The following is a 19288-nucleotide window of genomic DNA, read 5'->3' on the forward strand; positions in this document are numbered from 1 at the left end:
GCTTGCTACATCTTACCACTGGGATTTTTGCCCATTCCTCCTTGCAAAACTGCTCCAGCTCCCTCAAGTTGGATGGTTTGCAGTACTGAACAGAAATCTTTAAGTCTGATCACAGATTTTCTATTGGACTGAGGTCTGGGCTTTGACTGTGCCATTCCAACACATTTACATGTTTCCCCTTAAACCACTCAATTGTTGCTTTAGCGGTGCGTTTGGGGTCATTGTCCTGCTGGAAGATGAACCTCGGTCCTAGCCTCAAATCACGCACAGAGTGGTACTTAGAGTGGTTTTGCTCAAGAATATAACTATATTTAGCACCATCCATCTTTCCCTCAACTCTGACCAATTTCCCAGTCCCGGCTGCTGAAAAACATCCCCAGAGCATGATGCTGCCACCACCATGTTTCACTGTGCGGATGGTGTTCTTTGGGTGATGTAATGTGTTGTGTTTGCGCCAGACAGCGTTTCCTTTGATGGCCAAAAAGTTCAATTTTAGTCTCATCAGACCAGAGCACCTTCCTCCATACATTTTGGGAGTCTCCCACATGCCTTTTTGCAAACTGAAAACATGCCATTTTGTTTTTTGCTGACAGTAATGGCTTTCTTCTGCCCACTCTGCCATAAAGCCCAACTCTATGGAGCGTACGGCTTATTGTCGTCCTATGTACAGATACTCCAGTCTCTGCTGTGGAAGTCTGCTTGTTGGCAAGCACAGAGGTAAGAAGTTTCTTGCAGTTGGTGACCAGGTTTACACACATCTCAGGGGGATTTTGGTACACTCTTTTTTACAGATTTTCTCTAAATCCTTAAAGGAGAAGTACAGCCAAAGCTTGTTTAGCTGTACTTCTCCTATGGATCACAGGAGTGAAGTACGTTTTGCACTCCTTCAGACCACTCTCTGCTAACGTCACAGAGTTGGTCCAGGCTCAGGTGTCATCACAACCATGGCGTCGGGATCCGCCCACATGCCTGCACCGCCACCCAGCTCGGCCTCTCAGCCAGCTACTGAGAGCCTGAGCCGGCCACTCCTGCCCCCTCCACAGCCCAGTGAGCGAGGGGGGAGCTGTAAGAAGAGAGGCGCCAGGGGACAGATGCATCATTGGACCGATGCTGCATCCACTTAGATAAGCATGAATAAAACAAAAAAAAAAAAACCATACATCTCTTTTAAGGTTTCTTAGCTGTCTATAGGCAACTCGAAGTTTGGCATGAACTCGACTCGCTGTGTTTGGAGAAAGAAAAATGCTGAATATGACCCTAAAAACACCACCCTAAGCACGGAGGTGGAAACATTATGCTTTAGGGCTGTTTCCCTGCTACAAGCCGACTGTCACTTTCAGGGGCCAATGAACAGTGCCATGTATTGTAAAATCTAGGATGAAAACCTTCTTCCCTCAGCCAGAACACTGAAGATAGGTGGTGGTGGATGGATCTCCCAGCATGACGATGACCCAATACATACCGCCAAGGCAACAAAATAGTGGCTCAAAAAGAAGCACATTAAGTATGTGGAGTGGCCTAGCCAGTCTCCAGACCTGAATCTTATAGAAAATTTATGGAGGGAGCCGAAGCTTCAAGTTGCCCAGGGGCAGCTAAGAAACCTTAAACTGTTTGTAAAGGCAGAATGTTTTTTATCCTAACGCATTCTATGCATTAAAGATAAAAAACCTTCTGTGTGCAGCACCCCCCCCCCCCCTAATGCTTACCTGAGCCCCATTTCTATCCAGCAATGTCCAGGAGTGCCTCGAACATTCAGGCCTTTCCCGCTGCTATCAAACTCATTTGGCCAATCAGGAGAGAGAGGAGGTGGGGCCGAACCACGGCTCCCTGTCCGATTGGAAACACAGAGCTGAAGCTCGGCTCGGGTGCCCCCATAGCAAGCTGCTTGCTGTGGGGGGCACTCAACAGGAGGGAGGGGCCAGGAGCTCCAGCCAGGGACTTGAGAAGAGGAAGAGAGAAGAGGAAGATACAGGCTGCCCTGTGAAAAACCACTGCACAGAGGAGGTAAGTAGAATAGGTTTGTTATTTCAATAGAAAAAAACAAGACTTTACAATCACTTTAAGGATTTAGAGAAGATCTGTAAATCTGTAAAAAAGAGTGGACAAAAATCCCTCCTGAGATGTGTGCAAACCTGGTAACCAACTACAAGAAACATCTTACCTCTGTGCTTGTCAACAAGGGTTTCTCCACCAAGTACTAAGTCATGTTTTGCTTGGAGATCAAATACTTATTTTACTCACTGAACTGCAACTCAATTTATAATATTTGTATCATGTGTTTCTGGATTTTTGGTTAATATTCTGTCTCTATCATTTAAAGCGGTAGTATACCACTTTTTGTGATTTTTAACCACAACTACTGTAGGTACAATTAATATCTCCTAAACATGCATGGTTTAGGAGATATTTGCGCTGCATGCAGCCGCTAACGCGAGCGGCGCATGCGCTCTGAAGGTCCGGCGGACCTTCAGAGTTCCTTGCCTGGAAGTTGCCGGAAAATCGCTCTTGCGCGGGAGTGACGTCATCGCGGCTCCGGACAATCACAGCGCTGGAACCGCCGAACCCGGAAGAGGCGCACAGGGATCATTTCCGCTCCCATAGCGGTGTCCGGGGGTCCGTGTCGGGGTTTCGTTCTAAGGTAAGTGTTTCATAATGAGCTAGTATGTGATGCATACTAGCTCATTATGCCTTTGTCTTGCAGGGATTTTTTTTTTTTTTTTTTTTTTTTTTTTGTATACAACCGCTTTAAAATACACCTATGATAAAAATTATAGACCCTTCATTTCTTTGTAAGTGGGCAAACTTACAAAATCTGCAGGGGTCAAATAATTATTTTCCCCAGTGGGTGTATTGTAATATACACACACACACACACACACATTAAAACCTTAGATTGCGAGCATAATTCGTTCTGGAAACATGCTTGTAATCCAAAGCACTCTTATATCAAAGCGAATTTCCCCATAAGAAATAATGGAAACTCAGATGATTTGTTCCACAAGTCCTTCAGTTTATAGTCTATATACAAAGATTATAGCAATGTGGTTGTGTAACCATAAAATGTCCATCCACAATATGCAGACTACCCAAGGGGATTAGAAGCAAGATCTAGCAGAGCTACAGAATATAAGAGAGATGAGAGGAGCCTCTAAGTGTAGCAATATGATTACATTTAATGAAGGTTCAACATTTAGCAACTCACATGGTTGATGAGTAAAATAGGCACACCTAAGGGCTCTTTCACACGGGCGATCCGATCAGATCCGCCTGTCAGTTTTTTAGGCGGATCTGATCGGATCCTCCATGCAGCTCTATGGGGCAGCGGGTGTCAGCGGAGACACCTCCGCTGACACCCGCTGCCATCCGCATCCGATCCTGTCTGTGAAATCTGGACGGATGGAAACCCTATTTTTCCATCCGTTCAGTAATCGGAGCGGATCAGATCTGATGAGAGCAGACAGGCGGTCCGCTCTCATCCGATCCCCCATAGAGGGCAGCGGGGGCTGAGACACCTCCCTCTCCGCTCTGCAAGTGGAGACGGAGCTGTCATCCGCCGGCTCAGCGGGGATCGCGGATCGATCCCCGCTGAGCAACACGGATCCGCCTACAGAGGCGGACCGTGTGAAAGAGCCCTAAGTATGCAGGCATCCGGGGTAAAGCTGTCCACATAGACCATCTTCTGAACCACCAGCTCTCACCACTGTCAGTCTGCAATCGTGACCGGGAAGAATAGCCTGCAGTAGAGTGATCTAAAAGTGAGGCTTTGAATCACTCGTGGAGTGCAGCGGGGAAGGGATGATGAAGATGGCGGTGCTGAGGATGGTCTATGTGGACAGCTTTACCCCAGATGCCTGCATACTTAGATGTGCCTGTTTTAATCATCAACCATGTGAGTTGCTAAATATTGAACCTTCATTAAATGTAACCATATTGCTACACTTTAGAGGCTCCTCTCTTCTTTTTTATACATGACGCTACTTGTATATCAAGCCAAAATTTGTTTAAAAATCTGCTTGTCTTGCAAAGCGCTCTCAAACCAAGGTTTTACTGTATATAGAATCATCATCATAAGCGCATGACTACAGATCTTACAATTAGATTATATCACAAGACACGAAGAACAGAAGTAGGAGAGAAGAAATATCCTTCTTGGTGAAATCCATTCCAATTACTCTGCACATTCTTTTCAAAATTTCCCCTCCCTGGGTTCAAACATCGAAGTATCACAGCACTTGTCACGAGTATTGGGTGCAATTAGATCCTGCATTCCTGCTTCATGAATGACTGATGTCACTGCCTCTTTAATACAAACAAATACAGAAACATGGACTGTGACACTGTCACATGATAATGACTGTGACCGCTGATAGACTTTAGCTGTTTCAGTCAATTTTAAATCGTTTAGGGTTTACTGAACTGGGGAAAAAAAAAAAAAAAACACACAGTTCTGCATAAAGGTATCATTCTTCCCCAAATGTTCTTATTAAGCTTGCTTCCTCTGCCTTCCTGAGCGGATAGGATCAAACAAAACTCATATGAAGCCCAGGAGAAATTTGGCACCCATCGTGTCCCATTACACATAACATAGGCTCGGACCTCATTCACCCCTCTCACCCAAAGCAGGGCTATGAATGGAGGGAATGACGCAATTAGTGTTGCCAAAACATTTTTTAGTTTTAAATCCAGTTAATCAGGAAATGCTAGAATCATATTCTGGTGGTCTGCCTTTTGGCCACGTCTGGTGTAAATCTGACCATACACGAAGATCAGGTCATTTAAATGGATATCTATATACACCATCTGTGCAAACTAGTCATAAGAACTTTGTGGGCCCTTGCACAGAGGTGCCAAATACGTCAGGTTTGTAGCAGCTCAGGAATTTTTTATTATTGGTCTGAATGCAGCTCATTGCATTTAATGAGTCTGTACACACAGCAATGTAAATATTAGTAAACTCATGTAACGTTTAGATCAGTTAAAAAGCTCCCCGAAAAGCATGTGCTACTGATCAGTATTTTATGCATATAATTGTGTAAATCCCAACCCCTTGAAAAATAGATTATAGTTAAATATTTGGGCATTGCGCATCGTACAGAGCATACTTGTGCTTTTGGCACCGGAACATTCTGCCTGGAAGATCTGGGGTTCACGCATCACTACTGTGTGCAAAGACCCTTAGCCCTCGTTCACGACGGTGCGATTTGCCATGCGATTTGACAGTTCCAAGTCGCATGACAAGTCGCACCCAATGCCGGTGTAACGTTAAAAAAACCCTACCCTGTGAAAATTCCCTACCCTCGTCACTTCCTGGGCACGTACGTCATTGAACAGCTGAGCCGCTTCTCACTGCGCATGCTCACAGCTGCGGAGGGTAGGGAATTTTCATGGGGTAGTGTTTTTTAACGTTACATCGCATCAGATATCAGCTGTTGCCGCGCATCCCACTGCGCATGGGCAGCCACAACATTAACTCATCTCCGCTCCAACCCTGAGATTTCCCTGCGGGCGCCCGTCATTCATCAGCAGGTGCGGCGTCCCACATGATCTCGGCTCTGCGATTTATATTTTCATAGACCCGCCGCCGCTTTTACATTTTGGAGCCGAGATCAGGGAAGTGTGATGGGTTGGAGAGGAGATGATTTAATGTTGCAGCGGAGAGGATTTAATGTACGTGCGGCAACAGCTGATGCGGTGTAACGTTAAAAAACACTACCCCGTGAAAATTCCCTACCCTCCGGAGCTGTGAGCATGCGCAGTGGGAAGCGGCTCAGCTGTTCCATGACGTAGGTGCACAGGAAGTGACGAGGGTAGGGAATTTTCACGGGTAGGGTTTTTTTTAACGGAACACCGGCAATGGAACCATTCAAATTGCTGCAAATTGTCACTCATATCACAGGAACTTTGAAAAAGGCTCCTGCACTACTTTTCTCTAACCTTATTGCGATTTGCACAGACTTCTGTTAAACAAGGTCACAGACCGCAATGAAATCAGAAGTACAAATCATACGGATCGGCGCCTTTGAATTCGCCCTAGAGTGCACAGGTATCTATGCAAGTCGCACATGAAATTGCCAAAAATAGTGCAGACGCTTTCTTTAAATCGGTGCAAGTTGAAGTCGCACTGATTTGAACGGTTCCATAGGCACAAACAGGATTTTAAACTGTCAAGTCGCAACGATGTGAACAGGGGCTTAGACTACCAGAACAGGAGTGATTATCAAATCTTTTCAGTTCAGCATGTTACTTTAACTGATCTTCAGCATTTAGGCTCCTTTCACACACTCCGTCCGTTGGACGGAGTCAGTTTTTCGAGCCGCCGATCCCCCGCTGAGCAGCAGGAGGACAGCTTTGTCTCGTGCTGTGTGCGGAGACACAGCTGTCAGTTCCCCATGCATCTCTATGGGGGAAATCGGATGGGAACGGACCATCGGTCCGTTCTAATCCGATCCGTTGGACGGATGGAAAATAGGGTTTCCATCCATCCAGATTTGACGGATCGGATCAGATGTCAGCAGACATGTCTCCGCTGGCATCCGATGCCCCATAGGAATGCATGGGGGGACCGTTCAGATACGCCAAAAAAACAGATAGGCGGATCTGAACGGTCCGCCTGTGTTAAAAAGGGCCTTAGGCGGAATTCAATCTTCAGCAATCCAACGTACTGCTTTTTGTTGCTTGACAACATTCAAGCGAATGTGCTGCCTTAACCGCATCAAGGTAGCTCATGTACCTTTCCTTGGCACTGAGCCAAGTGCATTTTCTTCACTACCCACGTTTGGGGTGCCTTTGAGAAATAATGGCAGTGCAAACGCAATGCGCATTTCTCACACGTTTCCAGAATTGCTTAGGTGTGAATGTGACCCGAGTAGCATTTAAAGGATAAGTTCGCCTTCTGTCACATTCAGGGTGTACCATGTTACTGTAGCACTGGCCCATGCATCCCCCCCCCCCGTTGTGACAGCAAGAAGGGGGGAACTTCTCATTGAGTGCTCTGATAGCTCATTGATTCTTCTCATCAAAGTGAAACTGCCAGCCCCAAATTTTTATTTGTAAAAAAATGAACTTATCCTTTAACCACTTGAGCCCCGGAAGATTTTACCACCTTCATGACCAGGCCATTTTGTGCTATTCGGCACTGTAATTGTACGGTCATGCAACACTTTTACCATATGAAATGTATATCTTTTTTCAGTCTAATAGAGCTTTCTTTTGGTGGTATTTGATCACCACTGGGTTATTTATCCAATTAAAAAAAAAAAAGAATTTCAATAAAATCAAATTTCTTTATAAATTTTGGCCAAAATGTATTCTTCTATATGTTTTTAAAAATAAAAAATCCCAAAAATTGTATATTGATTGGTTTGCAGAAAGCATTATAGCGCCTACAAATTATGGTATATATATATATATATATACTAGATTTATTTTTATTTTTTTTAACACTAATGGCAGCGATCAGTGAATTATAATGAGACTGCAATAGTGCACCGGTCAATCCGACTGACCCTGACATCACCAATGACATTAATACAGTGATCAGTGAAAATACTATACACTGCCACTGTATTAAAGACACTGGCTGAGAAGGTATTACCATTTAGATCGATCAAGGGGTTAAAAGTGTGCCTAACTATGTGTAACGTGTGCTGCTTTTTACTAAAGATTTCTCCATTTCTAAGGGCTCTTTCACACAGAGTGGACCGTATTGCAATGCGCTCCGGCACTTTTTTTTTCACGTAGCGGGTGACACTTGTGTTATCATCCGCTCCGTGTGTCCGCATATCATCCCATCCGTTTGCGGATAATATACGGACATAATGTAAGTCTATGGGCATTGCGGATGTCAGCGGATGACACCGCTGACATCTGATTTTGCATCCGTTCCGTTTTTTAAACGGAACAAAAATAGGGTTCTGTTCCGTTCCAAAAAACGGAACAGAACGGAAAGGAAGGAAATCGGATGTCAGCGGATGGTATTCCGCTGACATCCGCAATGCCATTCACTTACATTATGTCCGCAAATCATCCGCAAAAAAATAGGATGATTTTCGGACATACGGAGCGCCCGTGTGAAAGGGCCCTAATTGAGAAACTGGCAGATCCTCCCTCTATATAGAGTTCTGTGTTGTTCACAAACACAGAGCTCTGAGCTGTGATTGCACATAGCCGATCAGCAGGTCTCGGGCCGTGAATCCCCATTTATGGCCAGCTTGAGTTGGATAGCGGTGTATCCAAACTGATTAGATGTCTAGCAGCAGAAATTGTGCAACTCAGGCCATTTAAAAAACAGTTAAATAAATATTTAGCTGGCTAAAGCAAGTCATAGTTTATGCAATTTTATTTTCTTCTATTTTCTTCCAGGAACTAAGCTGTCACGGGCAGCTCCTGATGCATACTCGCAATTAGGAGCTTCCAATCCTGTGATCGCTCTGACAGCCAATCACAGTGGTCACACAATCGGAAGGGATGACCCCTCCACCCACAATTTTAGACCCTGATAAAGAGCCCTTTGGCAAGGACAGCAAGGGATTAGTATTATAAGAACAAAAATATCTCTTATTTTAGAAATATTAGTCAATCCCTGTTTTTGTGTACACTTTTTTTAAAACGGTCACTAAACTTGCACTACAGGTGAATCACTGTATTTAACCCCCTCCTGTCTGTGCTATAACCGAAAGATGGCTACAGTGTGGCCTAATTTGCGGTTAGGGCGTACATGGATGTCCGAGTCCTTCGGACTCAGCTGATCATGATTATGGTAAAGGGCCAATCACAACAGCCCTTTACCACGTGTTCAGCTGTGTCCGATGACAGCTGATCATGGAAGTAAACACGAACCAGGTATTGGCTTTTCTTTCCTCGTGATGACAGCGTGAGGAGAGTAAAAGAGATCTGATAACCAGCTTGTGTTAAAGGACATCGGAACTGATTATCAGTGCAGTCCCAGCAGTTCTGCCAATCAGTGCCCACTCATCAGTGTCACCCATCAGTGCCCACTCATCAGTGTCACCCATCAGTGCCCACTCATCAGTGTCACCCATCAGTGCCCACTCATCAGTGTCACCCATCAGTGCCCACTCATCAGTGTCACCCATCAGTGCCCACTCAACAGTCACCCATCAGTGCCCAACAGAGTCACCCATCAGTGCCCATCAGTGTCACCCATCAGTGCCCATCAGTGTCACCCATCAGTGCCCACTCATCAGTGTCACCCATCAGTGCCCACTCATCAGTGTCACCCATCAGTGCCCACTCATCAGTGTCACCCATCAGTGCCCACTCATCAGTCACCCATCAGTGCCCAACAGCGAAGGAGAGAAATTACCCGTTTGCAAAAAACTTAACAACCTATGAAAAATGTTTTTTTATTTTTTTTTTATTTAAATGTCAGTCTTTTTTTGTTTGTTTAGCAAAAAAAAAAAAAAAAAAACATCCCAGAGGTGATTAAATACCACCAAAAGAAATCTCTATTTGTGTGGAAAAAAAATTATAAATATTTCATATGGGTACAGTGTTGCATATAGGTGTAATTGTCATTCAAAGTGTGACAGCGCTGAAACGTTAAAACTGGCCAGGGCAGAAAGGGGAAAAAAAGTGCCCAGTAGGGATGTCAATAAAAACACATGTACTAGGAAGACACATCTGCAGTGAAAGTCAGGTGAATGTGACATTCGCTGGGTTATGCTGAATATACCCGTGTTCAGTATTCTAGAATGATGTACGTATCTTTTCATATTCTTCTCACACTATATCTAATGATATGCTCCTCATATGAAGAGATCGGCTATTTTCTTTAGAATAGATCTAAACCCAATCACAAAAATCTCATATAAACTAACATGGTAAAAATTTTGTTTTCAGTCTTTTTAAGCATGCAGATATCATTAAAATAAAGCCTGCTGATCCTTATGTGACATTTGGGGTTATTGTGCCCCTACGTTGTCACAGGCGCCTGGGGCGAGTCTACAAGTGGCTGTCCTGATAGACACTGCGCAGGGATGGTCCACCTTCACCATCAGGAATCTGCTCCAGAACAATGGGGTGCAGCCAAAGCTGGAGCGAGTGCATGCAGACAGGAAGTAGATGAAAGAGGTTGGAGCAGATCAACAGGAGTGAGATGAACTCTCAGCTATGAAAGGTTATTGGCTAAATCTAAGCATGTATCCATATAGGGGCTCTGACATCATCAGCATCCCGCCCCTTTGTTTACATGTGCTGTGGGGCAATGAATGACCCGGCCTGCAGCTGATTGGACCTAAAAAGGGTGCAGTCTGGAAGTCCAGACGGTGGCGATTCCAGAGGAGACCCGAGCTCATCTCTGCTGGTGACAACCCAAAACATTGAAGTGTCTCTCAAAGACAAGGATCACCATAACAAATAGAGGGGGGAATCTACCATAGGGGGGGGGGGGGTAGCACTGTTTTTTTAATACAGATAACTGGGGGCACTGCTTTGTAATACAGATCAGGTTGGGGGGGGGGGGGGGGAGAGCACTGCTTTATATTAGGGATCACTGGGGGGGGGGGGAGCACTGCTTTGTAATACAGATCAGGTTGTGGGGGGGGGGGAGCACTGTTTTATAGTAGGGATCACTGGGGGGGGGTTTGCTGCATTGTAATACAGATCAGGTTGGGGGGGGGGGGGAGAGCACTGATTTAGGTTAGGGAATCACTGGGGGGGGTTCGATGCTTTGTAATACAGATCACGGGGGGGGGGGGAACTGCTTTTTAATACAGATCACGGGGGGGACTGCTTTTTAATACAAATCACAGGGGGGGGGGGTCCTGCTTTATAATACAGATCACAGCGGGGGGGGCAGAGGCACTGCTTTATGATACAGATTACAGAGAGAGGGGGGGGGGGCACTGCTTTATGATACAGATCACAGTGGGGGCACTGCTTTATAATAGGGACTATTTATAATAGGGGTTTGCTGCATTGTAATACAGATCACTAGGGGGGGGGGGGCACTGCTTTATAATACAAATCCCATGGGGGGGCTGCTGTGTAATACAGATTACGGTGGGAGTTACTGCTTTATGATAAAGATCATGGGGGGGGGGGACTGCTTTATAATACAGATCAAGTGTGGGGGGGGAGGTAAGCACTGTTTTATAATGCAGATCACTAGGGTGGGGGGCACTACCCCATAATACAGGTCTGGGGGGGGGGTCACTGCTCCATAATACAGGCCAGTGGGGGGTCACTGCTTCATTATACAGGTGAGTGTGGGGGAGGGGATCACAGGTGTGATGTCCAGCTGACAATAGTCCTATGACAGCTCCCACACACCAATCACAGGTGTGGATGTCAGCCAATGATAACACGCTGTACAGTCATGTGAGCGTTGGCCCCGCCCCCTTCCACCTGTTCTGCAGGGCCCCTCTGCTCGCCCTCTGATTGGTTGTGGGAACTTTGCACTGTCCGCCAGGTTAGCTCTGGCCCCCGTCACAGTTGTCAGGGAGCTTCCCTCCGCCAGGGGCCTCCACCCCAGTCACATCTCTCCCCATTACCTGGAAAGGATTCACTTCCACCGGGTCGGCGAAGGGATTGGTGTCGTAGCCGGCCATGGTTGCCGCAGCGCGGGTCAAAGTGTCTAGCTGGAACCTCCAGCCGGGAACTCCTCCTCGCACAGGAACCTTCCTGGATGTGACGGGGCAGCCTCTGGAGGGCGGGGCCAGCGACTACTGGGTGTGGAACAGTCGCCAATAGCCAGGCAGTAGGCTGGGGTAGACAGGGAAAAGACGCAATAGGCCGTCCAATCAGATTACTCGCCCCTGGCCGAGGAGGCGGGATTCTGCCTGACAAGTATCTATCAGCAGCTAAAACACGGGGCGGGCCCGTAGGCATTGGGCGGGGTTATTGCCTAGTTGTGCGGCCAGGTAAGGCGCTGGTACAGGCGAGGCTCGCTGACGTCCGCGCAGTGACAGCACCCGACTAGTATGCCCATGTCAGCCGACCCAACATGTGATCCCACTTCCTGTCCATACAACTAGAACCGGAAGCTATAAATGATCTCTTTATAGATTATGTCCTGTCATATGCTCTAGAATAGATTATGTCCTGACATACGCTACCATGTACTACACACTTCCGCCCACACAGAACGCTACAGAGTGCGCTGCAGCCGCATCATTCCTCCGAGAAAAGACTACACCTCCCGGCATGCTGTGCGCGGGGAGGTGTGTGCGCTGACACATGGGGGGTGGGGAAGGTGTACAGAGGGAGAGGGGTGCTGGTCATGGCTGAAGACAGAGGTGAGCAGAGGACACGGGGAGCATACACCGTATACATGGCCCATAGGGGACAATTATTCCCCATAGTGATTGGAGGAAGACTGACAGGTTGTGGGCGGGGCTTATCGCTGCTAAATGCCATCACTATATATGACAGCTTCCACCCGCAGCTTCACTTATCCATCACAATGCATTACCTTCTATACATCTGATTCCTTCTTATACATTAGTTCAGCTGATGGGCACTTTTCATGTTCTGATGTTCCATCTCTCGAAGTATTAGTTATATCAGTCCCCATACACAGGGATAATAACATCATTGGCCCCTGGGCAAAGTAATACACTGGGGGCCCCTGCCAGCCTGCCCTGGTTTATGTATCGACTACCAAGAATTAAAGTAGAAATAGTTGACAGAATAAAAAAAAATATATATATATATTTATTATTATTATTATTATATAGTATTTATATAGCGCTGACAATTTACGCAGCGCTTTACAACTTGAGGGTAGACAGTACAAATTCAATACACTTCAATACAGAAGGAATCAGAGGACCTATATATATATATATAATTTTTTTTATTATTAGTACTTTCAAATACATTTTAAACAATAGAAAAGCATGCCATAAATCAAAGAGTAATAAATACAATTATCCAAACAATATAGAAAGTTAATAACACAGAGGGCAGGGCGTCAGAGGGGCAGAATACGAGGGTCATTGGGGCAGGAGGGCACCGTACAGGGGAGCCAGCAGGGTCCAGCACACAGGGGGGGTCAGTAGGGCACAGTGCAGGGGAGCCAAGAGGGCACAGTGCAGGGAGGGGGGGGGGTCAGGGGGGCACAGTGCAGGGAGGGGGGGGGTCAGGAGGGCACAGTGCAGGGGGGTAGTAATGTATATTACAGGGATGATCTTCTCAATCAGAGCAGCACGGGGAAGCTGCTCTCACATATCTTACTTGTTCTGTCACTCTGTATCTGGGCTAAATTTACAATCAGAATAACACCCCCCCCCCGATTGTTTCTGATCATGCGCAGTCTTTGGTTTGATATTTCGCATATGAAAATTGTACAATAACGGTACACATTAAGCGAAAATCGTTCATGTACCAGAAAAATTTGGAGCTTGTCCCTTCAGGAATTTTCGATTGAAGGGTCAGAATCGACTTTAGAAAGTTATGTACACACTATACGAAAGTCCTACAAAAGTTCTTTGAACGGAACTTCTCGCCTTATTTTCTTATAGTGTGTACGAGCCTTAAGTCCCTGTTCACATTGGAGTAACTTGTCATGCGATTTGACAGGTAAAATCGCATGACAAGTCGCACCCAATTGTCGTCAATGGCCATGTTCAAATCAATGCAATGCCGACTTTGCAGTGCTGCATCTATTTGAAAAAGTAGTTTCTGCACTACTTTTGGGGATTTCGGATGCGACTTGAATAGACATCTGTGCAGGAAGCTACACAGATGTCTTTAACCACTTGCCGACTGCCTAACGCTGATCTACGTCGGCAGTCAGCCCCTCACAGGCAAAGTGACGTTGGGCTACGTCACTAGCTTGTGAGGGTCTAGGGAGCGAGCGCGCGCCCCCGGAGGCGCGCTCCCGCGTGGTCACGGACCCCCCCCGCGCGTGTGACCAGAGGCCCCGATGTCCGCCGGTCACTCGGCGATCGGCGGGGGAGAGGGAGAAAGTCAGGCAGCTTGTGTAAACAAGCCACCTGTCATTCTCCTCGCTGTAAAGACACTGATCACACGGATCTAGTATGTAGATCCGTTGATCAGTGTCCTTACAGGTCAAGCCACAGCCAATCACAGTAGAAAGCACGCCCCTAGGGATACACACAGCCCCTCCCTCCCAAATAAAGTTAACCCCTTCACTACCAGTGTATTTTTACAGTAACAGTGCATATGTATAGCACTGATTACTGTAGAAATGTCACTGGTAACCCCAAAAGTGTCACAAATGTCAGTCAAGGGTCCGATCTGTCCGCCCCAATGTCGCAGTACCGCAAAAAAAAACGCAGATCGCCGCCATTACGCGTTAAAAAAAAAAACAAAAAAAATGACAAAAATCTTTCCCTTTGTTAGTAAACGCAATAACTTTTGCGCAAACCAATCAAAATACGCTTTTTGCGATTTTTTTTACCAAACATAGGTAGCATAAAACAAATTGGCCGAAAATGTTAAAAAATTTTGATTTTTACATTTTTTTGGGGGGGAATTTCATATAAAAAAATGTGAAAAATATTGCTATTTTTGCAAAATTGACGCTCTTTTTTTGTTTATAGCGCGTGATCAAAAAATCGCACAGGTGATCAAATACCACCAAAAGAAAGCTCTATTTGTGGGAAAAAAAGGACGCCAAATTTGTTTAGGTACAGCGTCGCACGACCGCGCAATTGTCCGTTAAAGTCACGCAGTGCCGAATCGCAAAATACCCCCTGGTCGGAATGGGGGTAAAATTTTCCGGGGCTTAAGTGGTTAAAGTCGCATCCAAAGTTGCACTGACATGCGGCTTTGAAATCGTGCGATTTCAGCTAAAGCCGCAGGATTTCAAAGCTGCATTCAATGTGAATGAGGGCTTACAAAGTTATCTGCTGTACACATCTAAATGCAGCATTTTTTTATTGCCCCTGTGAATGAGCTCTAAAGCAAAAGTTTAGAGATTTAAGCCTCGTAAATACTAGTAGTTTTTTTTTTTTCGGTCGACCCAGCAGGGCTATCCGACGTTAGTACAGCGATCTCCCCGCTGAGCTATTGCCTACTGACAGGGGGACAGCTCCCCGCCAGAACACTGCAATTAGTGCTCTCAGCCATTGGCTGAGAGCGCTGATCGGGAGCCGATCGGCAGACCTTTTTTGGTCATGCCCCTTTGACAGAAGCCAGGTCGAACAGTCGCTGTCTTTTTTGTTATTGTATAATTAATTCACACTAAGAGCCCATTCAGACTAGCGCGACTTGTCAGGCGACTTGTCAGCCTGACAAGTCGCGGTCCATTGAGTAGTACAGGACCCGTTCTAATAGGAGCGACACAAGTCGCTCCGACTTAGAAAAAGGGTCCTGTACTACTTTGGGGCGACCTCGGAGCGACTTGCATAGACTTCCATTATGTGAAGTCCCTGCAAGTTGCTCCGAAGTCGTGGTGCATGGGACTGACAAGTCGCCTCCCCAAGTCGTGCAGAGTCGTGTCGCCCCAGTGTGAACCGACTATAAGCGCAGAGTTCTTTTGCTGTTTACACATGAATGACCAGTGTCCCAGGAGCTAGTGGCTGCTTCTTTCTTGAAATCTTCCATCCTTTAATCCCCCCCCCCTCCACTTCCCATTTATCCCTTCAGCTGTGATCTTCTGCTGATACAGGTTTTAATACAATCGATTCCAGTAGTCCCAGGCCCTCATCAAAAGTGACAAATATACCCGCCCTTTCTGCCCCCTTCCTCCATTCATAGAAATATAAGTTTTTGCAATGAAAAGTGTTCTATGAATGGAGGAGGTGGACCTTTCATGCATCTGCCAGTCCTCCATTCAGAGGATGCTTTTCATTGGAAAACATTTCTAAATGCAAAATAATGCATTTAAGGGAAAATATTCTTCTGAAAGGTCCCCTTTACATGGACTTTGTTAATGTAGCAAAACCAGGTGGTTGAGGTGCGTTTTGAACGGTCCTCATCCACCTGTCAAAGCCCCTCGGCTGCCGGATGGCCCCATACACAGTGCTGCAGCCGAGCAAAAAAGAAGTAGGGCACGTTGCGTTCAGCAGGCAATACTACCTGCCAATGCATCCAATAGATATAAAAAGGACTGCGACGCAACCACACCCAATAGATTTCATTGTGAAATCCCTATTCAAACAAGAGGTGTACAAGGCAGCATTATGCCTGCTGATCACCTGCTAACCAGGAAATTCATTGCAGACCACGAGTCAGCAACATTGCCCATGTAAAGTGCCTTTGAAAATAGAATACAATTTCGGGGGTACAGTCTTAGCCAAAACTACAGACAAAAAAGATTTGGGGGTATTTATTTGTTGTGGCCAGGCAGCTGGGAAAGCAAACAGAATTCTTGGGTGTATCACTAGAAGGATTACCAGCAGCAGGAAGGAGGACCTGATCCCCCTATATAGAGCCTTGGTTATCACTAGAGGGATCACCAGCAGAAGGAAGGGAGCTTTCAAGTCTCCTATATAGATCTTTATATAGAGGGATCAACAGCAGGAGGAAGAGGCTCTTGCTTTTCTTATATACCGTACATCTTTATATAGAGGGATCACCACCACGGGGAAGAGGCTCTTGATCCTCCTATATAGATCTTTATGTAGAGGGATCACTAGCAAGGGGAAAGGCTCTTGATTTTCCTATATAGATCTTTATATAGAGGGTACACCAGCAGGGGGAAGAGGCTTTTGATTTTCCTATATAGATCTCTAAAGAGGGATCAACAGCAGGAGGAAGAGGCTTTTGAGCCTCCGATATAGATCTCTATAGAGGGATCAGGAGAAAGAGGCTCTTGATTTTCCTATATAGATCTCTAAAGAGCAGTGTTGGGGTAGTTACTCAAAAAATGTAACTAGTTACTTCTGTAAATTGTAATGAGATTACTTTACTAGTTACTGCATTTGAAAAGTAACTTCACTACTTATTACTTTACTTTTGAAAAAAAATATGAACAAATTCCAATGCGCATATTTATTTGTAGTGCACAAAAAAACAATACAATATTTATTGTTTTATTTATATATATATAACCACAGCGTGCCCCCTTTCAATGCCAGAGTGACCACAGGGTGCCCCTTTCAATGCCAGAGTGACCACAGCGTGCCCCCTTTCAATGCCAGAGTGACCACAGCGTGCCCCCTTTCAATGCCAGACTGACCACAGCGTGCCCCCTTTCAATGCCAGACTGACCACAGCGTGCCCCCTTTCAATGCCAGAGTGACCACAGTGTGCCCCCAGATTGACCACAGTGTGCCCCCTTTCAATGCCAGAGTGACCACAGTTTCCTCCCAGATTGACCACAGTGTGCCCCCTTTCAATTCCAGAGTGACCACAGCGTGCCCCCTTTCAATGCCAGAGTGACCACAGTGTGCCCCCAGATTGACCACATTGTGCCCCCAGATTGACCACAGTGTGCCCCCAGATTGACCACAGCGGCCGTGCCCCCAGAGTGACCACAGCGTGCCCCTTTTCAATGCCAGAGTGACCACGCCAGAGAGACCAGTGCACTTACCTGCAGTGGCGGGCATCTTCTCCTCAGTCCTGCCGCCTCCTCCGAGTCTTCGGCCACACGATCCCCCGCTCGTCTCGAGTCCTCCCGCCTCCTCCGAGTCCTCGGCCACACGATCCCCCGCTCTCCTCAGTCCTCCCGCCTCCTCCGAGTCCTCGGCCACACGATCCCCCGCTCTCCTCAGTCCTCCCGCCTCCTCCGAGTCCTCGGCCACACGATCCCCAACTCTCCTCAGTCCTCCCGCCTCCTCCAGGTCCTCGGCCACACGATCCCCCGCTCTTCTCGAGTCCTCCTGCCTCCTCCGCGTCCTCGGCCACACGATTCCCCGCTCTCCTCGAGTCCTCCCGCCTCCTCCTCGGCCCGCACAAGATGTCAACGGCTTGGGTAACGCAGGAAAGCACGTTACTCAAGTCGAGTAAAGTAACATAGTTACCGATGTTATGAATGTAACGCGTTACGTTACTACGTTACCAAAAAAAGTAACGTAGTTAACGTAACGCGTTACATTGTAACCCCCAACACTGCTAAAGAGGGATCAACAGCAGCAGGAAGAGGCATTTGAACCTCTTTTTTTTTTTTTTTTTTTTAGTTTCAATAGATTTTTATTAAGGTATAAAAAAAACAAGCATGTATAAACACATAACCGTAGATCCATATACATAGGATAAGAACTTTACATAAAATAACAGAAACAGAAACAGTCACAGTAGGTCATCTGCGGCATAACAGGGTTATCAGGACTTCTATCCAGAACATCAACAATTATGCAAGAAGATTCTATCGATAGCTTAACAGCCAGCGATGGGTACTTTGCTACCGGATATAGACATCTAAAATGGCTATACAGTAAATGACTCAACTGTCACCGTGTATTTGAATGATAGTATAGCATATAATTCAAAAACCAAATATAGGAACTACCGCTTTTACCTACTTCCTCAGGGCGGGTCTATCTGAGTGCAATTAAATGCCCAAAACCCTCACCCCTAACGGGTGCAAACTGTGAGGGATTGGACCAGACTTATACCACACAGTTGTATAGGTGTCGCCACTACCTATACAAGAGACCTCGGGCCAAGGAGTTATAAAGTGGAGTTTAGGTAGGGGTTGGGGGAGGGGAGGAAAGGAGGAAGTAGTGGGAGGGGGGGGGAGGGGGGGCACTGCCAACATGCTCATGTAAAATTCACAGTTACATGTATATTATCACAATTATCAGAGTAACTATATTATGTTAGAGGAATGATTTAACCAGACCTGCCATTGTTTCAGAAAGGTGGCCGCTCTACAGTTCTTAAACGCCAATAGTTTTTCCATCTCACATTGAGTGGACACCCTGTTTTTAATTGCTGTCAAGTGGGGAGAGGTGGTATCTCGCCACCTAGCAGCAATTGCAATTCTCGTCGCAAATAGAATATGAGCCAGAACTTTTCTGGAGCTAGGAGGATAGTCCTCTAGACCCAGGCTGAAAAGTGCTAGGGCCGGGGAGGGGGGGAGGTTGGTTCCCAACAATAAAGATGCCCATCCGAAGACCTCTTTCCATAATGGTTGAACCACTGGGCAGCTCCAGAAGATATGTAGCAAATTTCCCCTTTCCTGACATTCACGCCAGCAAAGGGGAGAGCACTTCGGGTCGATGGCATTTAGTCTCGTAGGTGTCATATAGTATCTATGTAGAAGTTTCTGCGAGTTGTCCCAGTGGTCCACACATGCCGAGGACGCATAATTGGTTTTAAAAGCCCTCAGCCATTGTGCGATCGAGAAAGATCGTTGTAAGGCATCCTCCCATCTCAGAACAGTAGGGGATTTACGGAAAGGTTGGTGGTAGTT

At 46.3% G+C, this 19288-nt stretch overlaps 2 protein-coding genes across 3 annotated transcripts in view; one reads left to right on the forward strand and one right to left on the reverse strand.

Annotated features, from left to right (window-relative positions):
* The window catches only part of SCAMP2 (secretory carrier membrane protein 2), a 93072-nt gene extending 81384 nt beyond the window's left edge, over positions 1-11688 (reverse strand). Inside the window, exon 1 of the mRNA XM_082254199.1 lies at positions 11514-11688. Coding sequence (XP_082110325.1) covers positions 11514-11570 — 57 coding nt within the window. The 5' untranslated portion in view covers positions 11571-11688. The remainder of the gene's footprint in view (positions 1-11513) is intronic.
* Positions 11689-12074: 386 nt separating this feature from the next.
* The window catches only part of MPI (mannose phosphate isomerase), a 39672-nt gene continuing 32458 nt past the window's right edge, over positions 12075-19288 (forward strand). Inside the window, exon 1 of one of the 2 annotated variants that reach the window (XM_082256962.1) lies at positions 12075-12182. Coding sequence is in view for 1 of the 2 variants with exons in the window: in XM_082256961.1 (XP_082113087.1) it covers positions 12242-12257 (16 nt within the window). In the remaining variant the exon portion in view is untranslated. Of the gene's footprint in view, positions 12258-19288 lie in introns of both variants that reach the window. The other variant, XM_082256961.1, reaches the window with a different exon arrangement.

The sequence above is a fragment of the Pelophylax lessonae genome, assembly GCF_965119305.1.
Source record: "Pelophylax lessonae genome assembly, chromosome: 4".
NCBI classification, from domain to species: Eukaryota; Metazoa; Chordata; class Amphibia; order Anura; family Ranidae; genus Pelophylax; species Pelophylax lessonae.